The 20,152-nt window shown below is 35.4% G+C and overlaps 1 protein-coding gene across 1 annotated transcript in view; it reads left to right on the top strand.

Annotated features, from left to right (window-relative positions):
- Window positions 1-19,610, top strand: part of LOC123663391 — a 32,684-nt gene extending 13,074 nt beyond the window's left edge. Inside the window, exons 3-5 of the mRNA XM_045598078.1 lie at window positions 9,635-9,906; window positions 10,588-10,812; window positions 17,513-19,610. Coding sequence (XP_045454034.1) covers window positions 9,635-9,906; window positions 10,588-10,812; window positions 17,513-18,645 — 1,630 coding nt within the window. The 3' untranslated portion in view covers window positions 18,646-19,610. The remainder of the gene's footprint in view (window positions 1-9,634; window positions 9,907-10,587; window positions 10,813-17,512) is intronic.
- The last annotated feature ends 542 nt before the right edge of the window (window positions 19,611-20,152 follow it).

Genomic DNA, 20,152 nt, shown 5'->3' with positions numbered 1-20,152 from the left:
GGACATGATAGCTTCACATCATTATAATAAAGACTTTGGGAAATTCTGGAAACAAACGAGTAAACTGAATCCCAGGTCGCGAGTTCCGGTTAGTGTGAACGGTGTTAGCGAGCCCTCTGAAATTGCAGAGCTCTTTAAAAACCAGTTTAAAGTAGAATCTGTACTTGTTCCATCGGAGGAATATTCATTGAATCTGGGAGATGATTCCAAGTTAGTTGAACAGGTGGTATTTTCTGAGGTAGAGGTAAAAGCAGCTATAAAGAGCATAAAGCGCGGGAAATCACCTGGACATGACTCCCTAAGCATTGAACATGTACAGTATGCGGGTGAGCATATGTCTAAGGTACTGGCGTTGTTTTATACTGCTTGCGTGTGTCACTCATACCTACCTGAGGAAATGATGAGGACCCTGGTGGTACCTATTGTGAAAAACCGTACAGGGGATGTCTTTGATAGACGTAACTATAGACCCATATCATTGGCCACCATCATTGCAAAAATACTGGACAGTATGCTCAGTAGCCGATTGGATACGCATCTAAATCTGCATGACGCACAGTTCGGATTTAGACCCGGACTGTCCACTGAAAGTGCAGTGCTGTGTCTTAAGCATACTGTCCAATACTATACGAACAGGAACACACCAGTTTATGCGTGTTTCCTGGACCTTTCAAAGGCCTTTGATTTGGTGTCTTACAATAAGCTGTGGCATAAATTAAAGACAGAGACCACACTACCTGAAGGCCTTATACGTCTATTGAAGTACTGGTACGGTAACCAGAATAACATTATTAGTTGGGCGGGCTCGCTGTCGGAGCCATACAGGCTGGAATGTGGGGTAAGGCAGGGAGGAGTGACCTCGCCGAAGCTTTTTAGCTTGTATATGAACCGTCTGATTGAGGAGCTGAGCAGCACCAAAGTCGGATGCTCTATTGATGGTACATTTGTTAACAATATAAGTTACGCTGACGACATGGTGCTGCTGAGCCCTTCAATCAAAGCCCTTAGAAAATTATTAGGGATCTGTGAGAGGTATGCAGTGGCTCATGGCCTTAGGTATAATCCCGAAAAGAGCGAAATGCTTATATTTAAAGCAGGTAATAAATGTTATCCCACAGTACCGTCGGTAACAATAAGTGGCACCTCGCTTAAAATAGTAACAAAGTTCAAGTACTTGGGGCATTGGGTAAATGCTGACCAGAGCGATGATATGGACATGGAACGGGAACGTAGGGCGCTGGCGGTCAGAAGTGACATGCTTATCCGCAGGTTTGCAAAGTGCACAAATGAAGTTAAAATAACTCTATTCAGAGCATACTGTCAATCTTTTTACACTTGCAGCCTGTGGATTAAATATACTAAGAAGGCCTACAGCGTCCTGCGTGTCCAGTATAATAATGCGTTTAGGGCGCTGTTGGGGCTCCCGCGACACTGCAGTGCCTCGGGGATGTTCGCAGAGGAGCATACAGATGGCTTTTATGCAATTATGCGTAAGCGTGTGGCATCTCTGTGGAGGCGGATACGCGCGAGCACCAACAGCATCCTGCGTACAGTTGCGGACCGGTTTGACGGATCCATAATAAAACATTGGATCACCATGCATGTTATGCCGTCGGACCGAGCCGCTAAATAAATTAATAACATTAGCATGATAGGTACATACGATATGGATGAAAGCCACGAAGAGTGAAAGGAGGATTGAATGATACTGATTAACTTGATATATATATTTTTTCATGTCTATTTTGTGTTCTGTGTGTTTTTAATTCATTGTATTTAACTCCTTAATTATAAATTGTTAATAATGATAATGAAATGGTAAATAAATTAATAATTAAATTATAATTCACATTAATATAATATTTAAAAAAGGGAATGCACATTTTAGTTGTTTTAAAATTGTTGTTATTATTATTAAGAAATATTATTATAGTTATTGTTAATTCAAAATTTATTAAAATGTAATTATTTAATTATTTAAATGTAATTGTACTAACATTAGACTATAAGCATCATTGTTACTAACACTATATGGGCTAGTCCCGAAATAAAGATTATTATTATTATTATTATTATAAAAGTAAATAAAGACAATCTTAAAGATGTCACACACTCAGATACACTACACACAAGCACAAATAGAGCAAAACCGTGTCCAACAAGCCGCTCAGCGAGATAACACAACAGCTCCGCGGATGTCTCCTGGCCGCACCCTTCTGGGCCAACAATCCTCGCCCAGTGAAGTGAATGGAAGTGGAGAAGTTGGTATTAGGACCAGATGCGTGGCTCTATTCATGGACAGCGAAGTGGAGAGGATGGGGATAAGCTTCTGTCGCTCCGAAGAACTCAATCGGCTGGCGATTTCACCGGGACTCGCCTTATTGATAAACGGTAGCACTCAAAAGACAAGCATAAGGCGCACAAAAATCACAACGCTAGCGCAAGAGCAGGAGGGCGACTCGACCTATCGTTTGTTGCGGTTAAAAAACAAAGAGATCGCACTCTTCGAATGGGGAGAGACGTCCGCCTTCGCGCAGTCCAGCTTGTGGCTACAGCGGATGAGCGAGATCCCCGGGGGAATCCCCGGAAGAATCAGTGTTGATTCGATGAGAGTCGGCTATGATAGAGGCGACGTATCAGATAGGTACGGTTGCCTAATGGCCTCCAAGAACAGTGAGGTCATTGTCTACGAAGACAGGGGGGAGGACCTTGGTTACTTAAGACCAAAATCAAAATCACCTTCACCCTCTGCATCGCCGGCTCTCGGGGAAGCCGCACCGAGCGACTCGGAGCGCCTACAACTAAAGGTCGAGGCCCAGAAGGTAGAACAACGTAGGGCAACGGCCGCACCCAAATCTAAGCCGAGCTCGATGTCATTGGCGACATTTATCCAGGCAACCATCTCCCCGAAGCAAAGTAAGCTTCCCCATCACCCCTCTCCCAAAAAGGCTGGACAGGGAGAGCGACTATCGGAGGCGCTGAGCAGGTTCACCAAAGACAATAGTCCGAGGCAACCAGCGGCGTCACCGGCCGCTCGAACTAGGGCCGATATGGGACAAGTATCACCACCGAGACTTCGACCGGCGTCCACACCGCTTCAACACGCGGAAAACGCCCTCATCGAGTTCCTGGCCATTATTAAGGCAAACCGCGAGGTAAGCTTGGCCACCTGCAAAAAGATCATGCAGGCCTACCAGTACGATCACCAAAGATTACTGGAGGTGGAACTCGAAGAAGCCGAAGCAGCCATATACAACAGTGATACCCGACAAATACTCAAGGGCAAGATGTCGGGTAGGTATATGGCCGCATATAACATCACAGCAGGCTTCGTGAGCGCGGTCGAGTCTGAGGGTAATGACGAGGAGTCACAAACCTTTGAAACACCCGAAGGGGACCCGGTGGTGGTAGTGGCGAGATGCACGAAAGTAATGCTGGGCGACCGGATGCTACGGATGGCAAAAACCATCACGGGCGACCGGGCCGAAGCCGGCTTACCGTACGTGACCTGGGAACTACCATCACTGGAGTGGATAAACGGGGTACCGGGATGCGGCAAGACAACCCGAATAGTCAGGGACTTCGATGGGGACACGGAAGTCGTGATTACGACCACAGTCGAGGCGGCTAAAGATCTAAAAGAAAAACTGGTGCACCGCTATGGCAACAAGGTCAAGCAAAGGGTACGTACTATGGCCTCCGTTCTGGTAAATGGCTTCCGTGAGGGTTTAAAAATCAACCGCCTAACGGTGGACGAAGCCCTCATGAACCATTTCGGAGCCATAGTAATGGCCGCCCGACTATCGGGAGCTGAGAAGGTAGTCCTCATCGGAGACATAAACCAACTGCCGTACATCGACAGGGATAACCTGTTCGAAATGCGGTTTTGTAGACCAACCCTTATAACGACTATTTCGTGCGAGTTGTCGTGCACGCATCGTAACCCCAAAGATGTCGCCTTTGCCATCAGTGAGGTTTACAAGTCCGTGTACAGCTCAAGCACAAAGATCCGATCTTTGCGAGTGGAGAGTCTCACAGGCGCGCGCATTCCTGTAGGACGGGACCGAACCCTGTACCTGGTATTTACGCAAGAGGAGAAGAGATTGCTGACTGACCAGGGATACGGGTCCGGTGAGGGATCGCGCGTCTTAACCATTCATGAGGCGCAGGGCCAGACCTGTGAGGACGTCATCGTCCTCCAGACAAATACAAGGAGGCTCAAGATCCACGACAGCGTTTCGCACGCTGTAGTCGCGGTGACTAGACACACCAACACCTGTGTCTATTACACCGACGACCGTGACGACGCAATTGGTCGCTTTGTGGCGAGGGCAGCGGAGATGACGGACAAGAAAATCCTTGAGCATAGTCTCAAGATGGCCATTCACCATAGAGATGCTGCCGTCATTGAGAATGTGCTCAAAATGTTGAAAAATGTAGAGGTGTGAAGACATTATTGTATTGTAAGTATAAATTATGCGTAGATAAAAGTGTAAAGTAAGTAATATAAATAATAAAATTGAATGTAATAGTATAGGAATAGGATGATGTAATTGTAATGATAAGGCTTTATATATTTACTTAATAAGATAGGATTAGTCATATAATATATTAATAAAAATTAAAAAAAAAAAAAAATTAAATTTAAATGGACAAAACGATTCCTAACCACAAAAAAAAGTACCTAACTACTAACAATAACATAGGTTAAGTGTACATTGTAAGTAGCAAATAAGTGTACATATATTGTAGTTAGAAAATAAGTGTACATATATTGTAGTTAGCAAATAAGTGTAAATATAATAAAAATAATTAGTATATAAGAATATAAAATAAGCAATATGTAGAATAGTCTTGGTCAGTGGACTCGCGTCGACTTTTAGAAATTTGAAATTTTAAGACTAGTTATTAAGGCTTCTAGATTCTAAGTTGCGGTGAAGTACCGATGCATGTTAAAAAAAAAAAAAAATAATAACAATATATGGAATAACAAAAGCACGGGCATAATAAGCCTGTGGATATATCACATAACTAAAAAAAAAAAAAAAAAAAAAAAAAAAAAAATCTTAAAGATGTGGGAAGTGTCCTTGTTGAAGTGAAGTCTAAATACTCACGATATCTTGACCCACTCATCACGCATCTACACCAAGAAGGTCGTAGAGTCCAACGCTGTACGATGTAAAATTAATTTTCAAGTCCCGAATATAGTATCGAAACAAAGTGCAAACTACAATAATAATATGCAGTATATAAATACTAAGTATATGATTTTAGAAGTGATTTTGGAATTCGTATAAAACTTGAAACTACCATTTCCCACGTCAGTCATAACTAATTATGTTGTAAATGATTTAAATATATTAATATTTTCATATATGATAATCAAATTGATACATAAATTTTATTATGAACCTTGACATTCATAACGCCGTTGCATTCCTTTCAAGTCAACAGTCAAGAACAAGATTTTGCAGGTCATATTGTTTTCCTTTTTATTTTATTGACACACTCGCAAATTTCATACAAAAATATTTGACAAAACCTACTTTTTTGTATTTATATTTTATAGTCGTGATATGTTAGAATATAATCGATATTACAATATATTATAAATTTATTATATAAAACTAATATATATTTCATAGACTCAATTATATAAATATATAGCGATGACGTCTAATAGTATGTGATTGACTAAATATTCAAATATATTTGTTTTTAATTGGTTGGCATTTTTAATTAATGTTGATGGTAAATTTTGAGGGAAATACATTTATTTGTTATTTAAACTAACAGTTACTTTACATACTTCAATGAATGCGAACTAATTACTGTTTCTTCCGTTGTATGTATCATTGTCAAACTAAAGTCAAATTCATTTGGATTAATGGCTTCCAATATTGATAAAACAGGACGGATGATTTCGCCATTGTTAAGGGGAATGAAAAAGACAAGCAGGGGAGTAATGGGTGTGGTAGGGATGACGAACTCATTGAATTTTGAAAACCGAAAAAAATTATAGGTTTTTAACCTCTAACGTAAAACAACACAAACACTTAAAATAAAAACAAAAATAATATAATCCGTGTTTAACTGACATAACTAAGAGCCATCCCAATATTTATTATTTAGAGTTCGCGTTCAGCCTGTAACTTTCCACTGGGCATAGGGCCCTTTCCTTATGTAGGAGAAGGATTGGAGCTTAATCCACCACGCTGCTCAACGATCGCTATCGGGTATTTATGATAACAATTGGGACCAACCGCTTAACGTATTCTCCAACGCACGGTAAAAAAACCCACAAGGACAGACATCCATACCGAAATGAAATATTTGTACAAATATCCGTACCGAGCGGGAATCGAACCCGCAAACCGTTGGTGTTGTAGGTGACTCTCACCACTACACCAGAGCGGTTGTTATCAATTAGAGTATTTTATAAATATTGTTGTTGTTTATTTTTTTCCATAAGTATTACTTAATATTTAAATGTGTTATGTTAATCCTAACATTTCGCATCAAAGTCTAAAGTGCAAAATTTGCAATGTGACTTACATAATATTTCGTATATTCGCCTCATCCGTCGTTTTAATATCCGGGTTAAACTGCCTAGGTTGACCTTTTGAATTTCATATCACCACGCAGACCGACTCATCTTGTGAACGCGACATTGAATATGTTAAATGTCGGCATTCCTACACTTGTTTTCGAACATCTGTCTATTATTACGTAGTTTATGTCTAAGTATAAAAAGATCATAGTCCGGTAAAAATAGGCAGGTATTCTAGGATGCGTGGTAAATATTTTCACGAAAAACTACTTACTTTTCAAGAAAGGTATCCATTTACACTGAAAACTGAGCAAAATTAAGAAATGAGGCTTAACTTCAAAAATTCACGTGTTAACTGTTTTTTCCAAAGAAACCTGACCAAAATAGAGAAATAGACTTCTTTTCTAAGATACGTGATCTTAAATTATCTAAATTTTGACCAAAATTAATAATTATTCTAAACCTGTTTCCTTCAAACTGATTTACTCAAAGTTCCATCTAAATAAACACGATGAATATTTTAGGTCAAAATTACAAAAAAATCTCCATAACACAATTTTATATTTAAATAATGGTACATGTGGAACATTTCATCGTGGAAAATCGTAAAACGTTAAGCTTTTCATTTGACTATAGACTTGCATCCACTATTTACCTCCCACAAGTTATGTGGTAATAGCATAGGGAGTAGTTGTTAGCTCATCCAATAATTTACCTGTTTAAACATGCACATATTATCTTGATTGTGGGTGTAGAATTAAAATTATGCACCATTATTCACTTGTACCGCCCACTTTACACTGAAATGATTTCCAGTAACAGTAATTTTAGCGGATAAAACGAGGAAACAGGTTATTTTTAGTATGATATATTATAATACTATTTTAACTATATATAATTACGATTTTTTGAGGACTCGGTGACTCTAAAGTCATAAATATATAGAACAATATGTACTCTATTGTTTTAATATCTTTTACGTTGGCTTAACACAATAAAGAAATAGTAAATATAATAAACATAATATAAACAATAGTTATTAATACATTTTGTAAACAACATTAAATTTTACTGTTAGTTACTTGTGTAATACCTAAATATTGTTAACTGGTAAACTGGTTACCTTTGAAGCAATAATGTGTCACAAGATCACTCAAATCATGGTTCGAAATAAGTAAGAAATTGGACCACCAGATCACCATAACAATGGTAATGGTATTCGACACGTTACCCAACTGTACGTTAATAAACTGGTTCCATACACAAACTCCGCCTGTTAGCATCCTGACGTATTACATCATATCCGCTTAGTACCTCATTTCATTGATCATAAAATGCGAAGAGTTGTGTCTCTCATTATCGATATTATTAATTTGATTATTGATGATCATTTTTCATATATTATATACTACAAGTAAAATAAAACAGATATTAAAAAATAATCGACAATGGGTCTCCTACCCTAGCTCGGAGAATACGTAGCTTAGATCTTGGTTGTTGTCATAGATTCCTGACACATGACTTATGGTCTTGGAGTAAAGTAATTCAGTAGATTCAAGTGCAACCCTTGTCCTAAAACGGCGAGGCTTTTGTTAAAAAGAGGGACATACATAATTCTTTTCAATTATAATTAGGAATTAGATCAATATTAACGCTAAAATTTTTGTTCCCTAACAAGTAAAAAAAAAACAAAAAAATATTCCAGTCCAAACATCATTCGTACATATGTACTTATATAACATTATGTTAATAGGAGCCTATTCATAAGTTTCTAATGTTGTAGCGCTTTGACCTTGTAATACCTAGCTCTATTAGGAGCTAGACTTATGCACCGAAACTTCGGAAAATATAATCTGATAGATGATAACACTTTAAATTTAAGCATATTATTGGATTAAGCTCCGACCTTTCTTCCTACACGAAGAAAGAGACCTACGCCCTGCAGTGGAACGTTACAGACTCATATTGTATGTTGATGATAAATAAACACAAAAACTGAAAAATTAATTGACACAAGACCTTGTCGATATTTCAACTTTGACATTAAAGTGCAATGCGTGACTAAACATTTGGCAAGTCTGTCGATATCGTTTATCGATATTTACAGCACTATCTCAGTACAGCTGACATATTTTCATAAAACGTTTACGGTTCGCAATGCAATACCGGATTCGGAAAAGTGTCTCGTTGGTTGCTCGGTCACTCGTATTACGGTGCTTCCCTTAAGAGTCACTGGCAACCCAATTTACTATACTGGTATAGGATTGAATTAATTAAAGCAATGAATAAGTTTGTGCTAATCGATAAATAACCTTTCCATCCTGCATAACCTTCGTTCAATGCATAATGAGTTTTATTTTGAACAGGATATTTTGTAGTTAAAAGTAATCAAATAAAAAAAATTAGAGACATTTATACTTAAAAATTATAACTATGATTATATGTATAACTGTGCATAATCATAGCCATAGTCGTACTAGTTAATTTACTTGTGCAAATGGCCAAGATTAGTTTGTCTAGCCCAAAGTGATCCGCAACCGACATAGCAATTCTCTTTGACCATTGGAGATTAAAATTTATAACTAATTATTGCCCTCACAAACCACTATTTTATTTTATTTACAAATATTTATTACAAACATAAGAAGACGCAATTTAGAACTATTAGGAATATATTTATAAGTATCCAAAGCCAGATTTATTGCTTACAGCGATCTCTTCCAGACAAACAATTATCATAGAATATTTTGTGAATGCTTTTGGGAATGCTTTTGTTTTAAATTTGGTGAAAAATTTACATACGAAAATAATAATTAAACTCTCTGTATTTTGTCTAATCAAGTTTAGTAAACTGGTGGTCATAGATAAGATATAAGTATTTATTATGCACTAATGATTTGATCTTATTACAAATGTTTGTATACCCATATAATTGTTTGTCGTAGTCTGGGCGTTTGTGCTTGTGTGTCGTATTGTCTGATAGAGTTATCAGACACACAGGATTCACATTCTAGTAGATGCTGTTGAAGTTAAGATTTTTGTTGATTTATTTTCTGGTTAACCCAAATCCGTTAATCTTTACAGATGCGACTCCGACCACACAGCGGAGATGCTGTACACTCATCTCCTAGCGTTGATCGAACGACCAGAAAACCAGAAAAAATTTGCTGATATCGAACGCAAACTTCAAATGCGAGGAGCTTTGCCATTAAAGAAGCCTCCAGATTCTTCGTTAGGGAGCGAAGTGTCCAGGGAATCTGACTCGGGGAGCAATGAGGACAGAAATGTCGCCAATCTATATGACAGCCTCGCTGCGGAACTGAAGCAAAAGTTGTCTACAGGTAAAAAGGGTATAGGTCAGTCAGATTTTTTTCTCTTACGTAGGTCGCTGATGCTTTCACGCAAATATAGTGCACCGTAGAAAAATTGGTATGTATTTATTTATGCTTTACTGACAAATATGTATGTAAGTGATAATAATATCTATGTAGTGCTGAAAGCATTTGCATTAGCTATGCCTGATTTATTAGTAGGATAATACTATATGCACTTTAACAAAGCTTAGAAAATGATTTAAGCTTTTAATGTATAACAGCAAAACAAGTATTTTTCGCTAATAATAAAAAAATAGAATATAGTCATGGAATGCCGATTGATATTTAATGTGCTTTCTCGTTAATTATTTATAAGCGCTAGTTAAAAATAATTTATATATTGATATAAATATGTTTTATGTGTTATAATTTGTCTACTTGTAAAATCAGCTTAATTTAACAATAGAATATGAATTAGCTGTATCATATATTAAAAAATACACAAATAGAGCCTTAATTTATTTGCACACGCTGAAAACATTTTTGATAAAAAATAACAATAAATTGATATAGGACTTCTACTTCGGCGACGTTGCAGGCGCCATGGTACGGGTGACTCCATGGTCACCCAATCCAAAGTGAACATAAACAATAAAGTGATACATATAGTATAATAATGTTTAAAACAAAATTAAAGGTGAATTTTTTTTTAATGATTTCCAGGTAAAAGTCCAATTCTGCTACCACCGCGGGACTATGACACGGTTCACCGCCAGAAGGGCAACTTGAGCAACATCGATACTCGAAGATGCCTAAATCAGAATATAGTGGGTATAAACGCTCGTCGTAAGCTCGAATCTTCAGGAGGCAGTTCTGGAATAGGCAGCGATCTCGCGCCATCGCCTGAAAGAAATGAATATCCCCGACATGACAATCACAGTACAAGCGGTATGTTAGAAGATTATAATGTATATAATCTACGCCCAGTTTCACCTGCGTTTATAAATTACATATCATTACATAGTATAAAACAAAGTCGCTTCCCGCTGTCTGTATGCTTAGATCTTTAAAACTACGCAACGGATTTTGATGCGGTTTTATTAAGTAAATAGAACATGTATAACATAGTAGAGGAACGCTGACAGTTTTTTCAACCATGCGAAGCCAGGGCGGGTCGCTAGTAAAAATATAAGCTTTTAAATTTTCACCATTACTTTCAACACTTTTGATTCTACATGACGTTGCTGAAATAACATGAGTTTTCAAAATAATATTCGCGGTGAGTACCGTAGAATCAAAAATGTCAAAAATCTACGTTACCTTCTGCATTAAGCAACAGCGACGTCACAGACATCACGGCGACGACACGACATTATAATAGTGGTAAATATGTCCGTGTTTAATATTCGAGTTGAGAGTTATTCAAAGTTTCTATTCAGGAATTGCCTGTAAGAAATTTATCAATACGATAAGGCCGCCTGGACTATAAAAATAATGGTCTATAAAAATGGAAATTACTTTAATTATACTTTTCGTATTTTTCTTATTATTTTTATACAAAAAAAAAATTATTCTATAATTCATTCGTCAAGTATACTTTATCGTAAATAAAGGTATTAAAGTTGAATACGTTTTTGTAATCGATATTAACGACATTTATAAATGCGAATCATCTTTATTTTACTTATTTCGATGTTTACTCTTGTGGTGTATTTTTTGCAACATTTTACAAAAAACAACAAGAGATAACGACTTCACATAAAATATATAAATAAAATAAAAAAATTTATGTTACTAAAGGTCAATAAGTAAAAAAGTTTGTTTTGTTGAAAGAGCTCACCTCAGAAAGTACTGGTTTTTATTGAAAAATTCTTTTAGTGTTGGAAAGCTCACTGATCAAGGAAAGTCAGTTATATAACATCAGTCTTTAACTAATAGGAACGGCGCATCGATAAAAAATGTTGTAAAAACGGAGATTTTTTTAAATTTTGATAGCCTAATCATTACATAGTATAAAACAAAGTTGCTTCCCGTTGTCTGTACGGTTAGATTTTTAAAATTACACAACGGATTTTCATGCGGTTTTCTTTGGTAAATAGAGTGATTCCAGAGACATTAATAGTTTTTTCAACCGTGCGAAGTCGGGGCGGGTCGCTAGTATGGAATACATAAAAATTTCTATGCGTACGAAATTGCGAACAACAGCTAGTTAAACAAATATAAAACGAGGAACTGCAACTATATCTTTGTAGATACAAATGAGGTAATAAGATAAAATAATTGTGTTTTTTAAGACCAGGATGTGATGTTCACAGACAAACGGTCACGATCCACGATCATTTTTATGCTATTTTCAATTTGATGCGTAAACATTTTTTCAACAATACTTATAAGAGTGTGAGACTGGAGAACAAAATAAATATACAAAGTTTTAAAGCATATAAATGATTTCGTCGCATCATATAGAATATATACACCTTCCAAGTCACCCTGTGACTATATCTGTCACTGAAACGTCATAAAACTTGTTTTGGTAATTTTTCAGTTGATCACAAAGACACAAACTATTGCAAACAAACAGACAGACAGACGGTTGGTGACGGGGTGGTGGATTTTTTTTATAATAGTAATCTTCTAAAAGCTATACTTTTGATCATAATTTTCAAAAAATTTGAATCCTAGATTTTCACTGAATATTTAGATATATAAATGTCTATAACATACAGAGACAGTGGTCTATTCCTACGGGAAGCAACTTAATGACTGTGTTACAGGTAACAACCGGTTGATTGCGCTAGATTTTTTCCAATAAATACATATAAATAATACTTATATATAAACGAATACGTATATCATAACCCAGACTCGAGGCGGGAATAAAACCAACAACCTCTCGGAGCAGAAAGCACAACAATCTGCGCCAACTAGCTTGTCGATATATGTGAAAACGTTCGGTCAAGAGATAACTCATATAATATAATATAAGTAGTATATAACAATGTAAAAATATAAAGCATTAAGTATAAAAAATATCAATATTTTAATGTAAACGAATAAATGAATCAGACTTTAACGTCAGCCAGAATGAAATTATAGTTAACGTTCGTCTTATTAATTAGTTCTTGAGAAATTTGTATTTAATAGTTATCTTTTAATGTACGTATAATAGAGTACTTCAAATCAAATTACGTGTGTTGCAACAATTTGATGCATTCAAATGCAAAAGTTTGCATAATGAATCTTTATAATTAAAATCTCCCAACAAGTGCTTCACGAGCGGATTAACCTTCGTTATTGCGAAGTCTGTTGCAGTTATATTCATCATAATAATCATTATGTTTCGATTGCCTATAAACTAATATTTTACATAAATTGTTAGACAAAACCGATGTAAATAGTATTTGTGTAAATTTATACTAATATTATTTGAAAACTTATATCGTTAATATTGTTGGATAACACTTTGGTATAAAATAAAAATTTAAACGGTCAATATAAATGAATTTAAAATAGAAGAACCAGCTAATATAATCCCTTCATAATACCTTTTTGGTATTTTTAAAATTACAATATTCCTTTTTTTGTTAAATGCCTATATACATCTAAATCGACTCTATCTGAATATGGTAAATTTTTCCTACAGTAGGCAACTTAATCATCACTTCAGCCTATCGCAGTCCACTGCTGGATATAGATCTCCAAAACTTCGCACCAGTCACTACGCTGGGCAGGCGGGTTGGTGACCGAGGCAACCTATGTTTATTAACAATCGTCTGATATACATACTTTTTATATTTTAATAAATCTGTGTAATATAATGTATCATTAATAGATACACCCAGACTTTGAGCTAGAATCAATTTAAAAAAAAAATGATATTTTTTTACGATTATTTCGTCTTACAACATATAAGACATAATTAAATCACACTTATTATATAGTAATCAAATGAGTCTAAAATATTCAGAGCTTTGCCTTCTTAACAGCTGGACCATTATACGTTTCTAAAACAATTGTTTAAAATATAGCTAGACCAAAAAATTTATATGTATATATATATATATATGTATATGTTGCAGTCAAAACTCTTAACCAGTCAAAAGCACTATTGACTAGCAAAATCAGTCAGAAGTACTTTTGACCGTTTGCTTTAGTCAATAATACTTTTGACTAAAATAACAGTTAAAAGTACTTTTGCCCAATGGAGCTGGTTAAAAGTACTTTTGACTAAATGATTCCGTCAAAAGTGGTTTTGACTGGTTGTATCAGTCAAAACTCGTAAAAAGTTAAGGTGGTCGATAAAAATAACGACAAACGCACATATAAACTTTTATATTACTCATTATTAGTGGAGAACGTGCTGATATAAGAACAAAAATGAGTGACTACGAAAAGAAAGAAGGCATTTTGCAAAGAATTTTAGCAATGGAAGATATGAAAGATAGTCATTTCAATGTGATGACAAAAGAAAAATTTAAAAAGTTTGCAATGGATGTGGAAGACGCGAAATTTAATGAAAAGGAAACACCATTGCAGTACAGTAGACTACAACGCTTTAATACATAATTTTTTATTATAAAAAAAATTACTTACAAACACAGAACCTGTCAAATATTTTTGCCGGCTGAGGAAATCTACGACATTATTGATGCTGCTCATATTTCTATAGGGCATGGTGGTCGCGATAGACTTAAGAATGAAACGGTCAAAAGTACGCTAATATTACAAAAGAAATGATTAATATATATTTATCAATGTGCGAAGTATGCCAAAGGAAGAAAAGCAAGAAAAGGATGGGTCAGGTTTAGAAATCGATCCTGCACACTGAAATGAACAGCCGCTGCCAAGTCAATCTGATTGACATGTAGTCGCAAGAAGATCGCGGGCATAAATTTATTATGGTTTATCAGGATCATTTGACTAAATTTATTCACATCTAACGAGTTAATAGTGCTTTTGACTGACGCTTTTTTGCAGTTAAAAATACTTTTGACGGAGAGCGTCAGTCAAAAGTATTTTTAACCGCGAATTTGCAGTCAAAAGTACTAATAACCAATAATTTTCAGTCAAAACCACTTTTGACCAACTTGTCCAGTCAAAAGTACTTTTGACTGATTTCTCTAGTCAATAGTACTTTTGACTGGTTAAGAGTTCTGACTGCAACATATATACAAAACATGTAGCTAATACTTTCACCATCTTATTAACAATGTTAAATTCAAATAAAATCATTACTTTCACTTTTGTTTGAGGTAAAGTAGAGCGATGTTTGAAAGAACGAAACTCAAAACGGTGTGAACCCAAAATCCATTCGAGCTTTTAAAACGACACCCGGCGATAAAACTTAAAACCACTTTTTACCAACTGCACGTGGGAGTGTGACAGGTTCTTTTCTGTGTCAAAAAGATATTTATGTAGAGACGTAGACACTACACGCCGGTTACAAGTCATTGGATCTACGATGACTTGAAATATTTTATTTAGGATAAGCATTCACTTTACTTTTCAAGCTTTACAGACAAACAGTTTGTTAAACTTCGTGATTGGGAACGTTTGGAATTCGGACGCTATGAGTTTTTAACCCACTTCCTAAACAGGAGGAGGTTCTCGAGTCGATGGTATTTTTTTATGTATTACCTTAGAACTTTTTGGCTGGATGCACCTATTTTGATGATTTTTCTTTTAATCTAAAAGTGTTGTGTGTTGTGGTCCAATTTAATTTACTTAAGATCTGGTCAGTACTTTTCGAGTTATGTTTAATAATGCGTAGTTGCTTTACTACTTTTTCGTCGACCTACGTTGTATTGTACCGAATAATTTTTCACTAGGTATACCGATTCTAGTAATTCCTATTTTAATTGTAAGCTAATGCTTGTCATGTGCTTCCATTTAAATTTGATCAAGATTTAATGTGTACTTTTTGAATAATCTTTGATAGCGCGTATTTACTTGACTATTCTTTCGTCTACTTACATTGTATTACTTGTCGATGTAATTGAAAACCAATTTATTTTCGTTTGCGAGCAAACACAACTATTAAGAGTTTTTAATTTCCAGTATAAGTCCTATATTATATTATTTTCTTTTACAGACCGTTCTGTTCATTAGAAAACGTCTTTATTATTTTGCGTGTTAAGAATAGAGCTTACGAATATTTGAAAACATTATTTAATTTCCTAAAACCGCTTAGGAATATAAACCTTTGTACAGATACAAAACAAAATAACGTAAGAGTTTAGTTTTACGCTTCTATTATATTGGGATCTGTGTCACCAACAAGGTTAAGTAGTTTTTGTAATAAAGTAGGTTACAAAAGCACTTTTAAATCGCCACTTTGTTAATTGTTTATCAGTATTTAATTATTTAATTTTAATTAATCTGAATTTTAAGTCATTTAAATGAGTTTCACAGACTGCCTACATCCATCGAGTCAGTACTACTTAACTCACACAAAAATAGAATAGCTATAATTCCTATCTGACTTACCTCATCAACCAAGACAGAATAATCTTGTCGTATTGCATATAAACAACGCATTTTGATCGACTTCAAAAAGGGAAGAGATTCTCAATTCGACTGTATTTTTATGTGTGTCAGTTACCTCAGAACTTTTGGGTGGGTGGAAAGATTTCGATGATTTTTTTTTTAATTGAAAAATGGCGCGTGTCATGTTATCTTCATTAAATTTACATCTGAGGTGATATAATTTAATTTAATGCGTAAATACTTGGCTATTTTACGTCGAGAGTAATTTAAATTTGGCAATACTATATTATATTAAGTGCTGTGTGGCTACGGCACTAAAGAATTTAGCCACCCCTTCTCTTCCCGTGGGTGTTGTAAGAGGCGACTAAGGGATAACAAGGTTCCACAACCATCTTGGAACTTAAGAAGCCGACCGATGGCGGGATAACCATCCAACTGCTGGCTTTGAAAAACAGGCCGAAGACGGGCAGCAGCGTCTTCGGTGCGACAAAGCCAGTACTGCGGTTACCAACCCGCCTACCCAGCGTGGTGACTATGGGCAAAACACATGAGTTCACGTTATTTTTGGCGTAAACTTGTGGAGGCCTATGTCCAGCAGTGGACTGTATAGGCTGTAATGATGAATACTATATTAATATAGGTAGACGAAAACATCTACCTATTAATATAGTATTACTTATCGATATAATTGAAGCCGGTTTTAGCGAGCAAATACAATTATTTTCTACAATATTGTCAAAATCACTTGAGACAAATGGCGTATTTCTTAAGAATATACTCCCGTTATATGTAAATGCATATTTGACAATAGACTGAGTGTGTAAACTACACCGGCGGTCGTGAATATATTATCTCAAGTAGGCTATTAGGGCAGGAAACTTATTAAAAGTGTTTTCCGACATGTTATATTTACATATTATAATAAATCGAGAAATAATCTTGGTGCTATCTATGATCAGTTTTAACACAAAAATAAAGTAATCTCGATTTAGTAGGCATATTTTATATTAACATGTAAAACGTATATTTAAATAATTTTATGAAAAATATTAATTGTAATTAAAATCTATTCCCACAATTTTTTGGTTTGTCAAAATATTAAATAGAGTTATAAACCTTTAAAAAACAAAAATTTTAACGATTATTTTTTTTTTTATTTCAGAGGAAGACTGGGCAGAAAGCACAGCGTACCTCATGCACGAAGCGTTCGATGCTTCACCGCCGCGACGCCCTCCTTCACCGCGGCGCGCCTCACCGCCACGCCGCACTCTCTCGCCCCGCAACTACGACAGAACACCCTACAATGATGACTACACTGAGCAGTACCGTGATCAACTAGCTCCCTTCCGCGATCAAACTACCTTCGAACGTCGATTCCGTCACGAATCCTTGGAACGTGTCAGCAAAGACAAGCCAGAGAAGTTTGAAGATGATACACCAAGCTACAGGCGAAGATACGTTGCCGAAACAAAACCTCCGAACAAAAGCATAGACAGGGTTGAGGATCGACGATTTGGCAAACTTCAAAGAGGAGCAAGCGAAGGCAGCTTAAAGACCACGGATGTTTCTCCAAAAGAACGCTTCAACGTCGCCAAGGAAAAGTTTATGAACCTAGAAAGGGAAAGGTTTAACAGAGAACTCGAAGCACATATGGCGATGAGGAGGAGTATGTTGGAAAGGAACAGTCGCTCAACTTCTTCCCCGGAGGAAGAAAGACGCGATGAGCGACTCGATCGTCACAGAGAATTAAGCTCTCGAAGAGAAAACGACCGTTCTCATCGGGAGCTAGAGCGCCCTCATCGAGAACCGGAGAGACGCAAGGAAGACAGGATACGCGATTTGGGAGACTTAGGGCAGAGAGAAATCGAGAGACTTCCTCGAGTTGGCCGAAAACGTGATGAAGTTAAAAGATACGAATATGGAAATGAGGAGTATTTGAACAGGATCGAGCCAAAACAGGAATACTTGAACAGAGTCGAGCCAAAACCACATCGAGAAGAATTTGATCGCTTTAGAGAGAGAAGAGAATTAGATCGTCGTATTGACGAAGATGAAATTATTGAGCCAGTAATAGAAGATAGAAGGAGGGATTGGAATGATAGGCAAAGGGCATTTAGTCGTTCACGCTTATTAGATGAACAGCGCCAGTCTTACGCTGAAGGTGACAGAGATAGGTTTTTCGAGAGGGACTACAGGGAATACCGTGACCTCGCTGACCGGCAACCAGCAAACTATCGACACAGCTACGCGGAGCCAATACCGAGAGGTCGCCTAGGTACTGTGAGACCTTATTAGAAATGCCATAATAGATTTGTAGAGAAAAAAAACTTAGTACTTGTTAAAAAACCAGGATAAAATGACGTTGATTACATTGTAATCAAAAAAATCATGTATCTTTACTAACATTTTTTATCATAAAATGTACCTATTAGATACCATCGATACTGTTAAATTATATATCAAATATTCAATATGTAAATAGACCGTGAATATTATATACAATTTTATACTTCATAAAATATTCTTGTTTATATATCAAAAAATATAATTGACGTGTTTAACTTACTAGTCTTGAGTGTTATAATCGAATCGTAATGGCGTACAATAAAATTTTTACCTTTTTTTATATAGATAATTTCTCTTTCATTCGCACTAATCGCGGAGTGCAAAATAAGCACAATCTGATTTATTTACTTAAAATATCATTTGTTTTGTCAATGTCAATCAATGTATCGCTATCAAACTTTATATTACAATAAAAGGAAAATATTAAAAACCTGTAAGTATTTGGGTGCTATTTAAAATAACCCTAAAGATAAAACTATAATATTCTATGACAATCAAAACGAACTATATCCGAAAAAGTATATACTTATGAGAATTGGTTCTCAAAGAATAATGTAATAAATACTCATCAAATGTCACAGAAATAGCTTTGTAAATATAAATTATAATATTACTCATAATCAATTAAATATAGAGTTTATATTTTATACATAATTCAAAACAAATGTTACGATAAAACTAATAGAGTTAGTTATATGAATAATATAATAAGGTCTGTTCTATAAAGGTTTTGATATCGAATAAAAGACATTATAAAAATTGTTAGATATTAAAAATGTAAATGTTAAAACACGCAGTATACATAACGTAGGAATTTTTATTGAAAGTCAGTGACAACTGTAGGTCATCTAAATCCGTCCCACAACCTTTTGACAATGTATCTGTGAAATGTTAATAAATGTTTATTGATTGTATTGTTTATTTTTTATTTTAGCATTAGACCCTTATTTCTTATTCTACTAGCGTTCATTTTCCAACGTTTGAGATAAACGTGGTATTTAATGGGAGCAGGATACCGTTTACATTGCAAGAACTAGATAGCCTGATAGCGCTAAAGTGTAGTACGTGGGATACTCAGTTATTTATTTATATTATACATAAACTTCATATCACATATAACTCTTACACATCACACATATACTTTATTAGTATTTCATTTAATACTTAGCTGAAATCTTTTCCACTGTTTAAAAAGTGTATATTGCAGAAAATGTATATTACATATTTTTTATTTAAATAAATACAGAAATGATATTGTCATAGTTGGTGTAATTAAACTTCTACCAAAATTATCTACTGTGATGTTACTTCAGTACTTCGTCATTCACTTGTTATACAAATCTATTGTAATTTTGTAATATTAAAATATAAATATGCTATAAAACTTTATTTTACTGGCAAAAAATTTGTTAAAACGTTTTTTGTTTCAAATCAAAATAACGTTACTCAAATAAGC

The sequence above is a fragment of the Melitaea cinxia genome, chromosome 20 (genome assembly GCF_905220565.1).
Source record: "Melitaea cinxia chromosome 20, ilMelCinx1.1, whole genome shotgun sequence".
Lineage (NCBI taxonomy): Eukaryota > Metazoa > Arthropoda > Insecta > Lepidoptera > Nymphalidae > Melitaea > Melitaea cinxia.
This window is presented reverse-complemented; position numbering and strand designations above follow the sequence as displayed.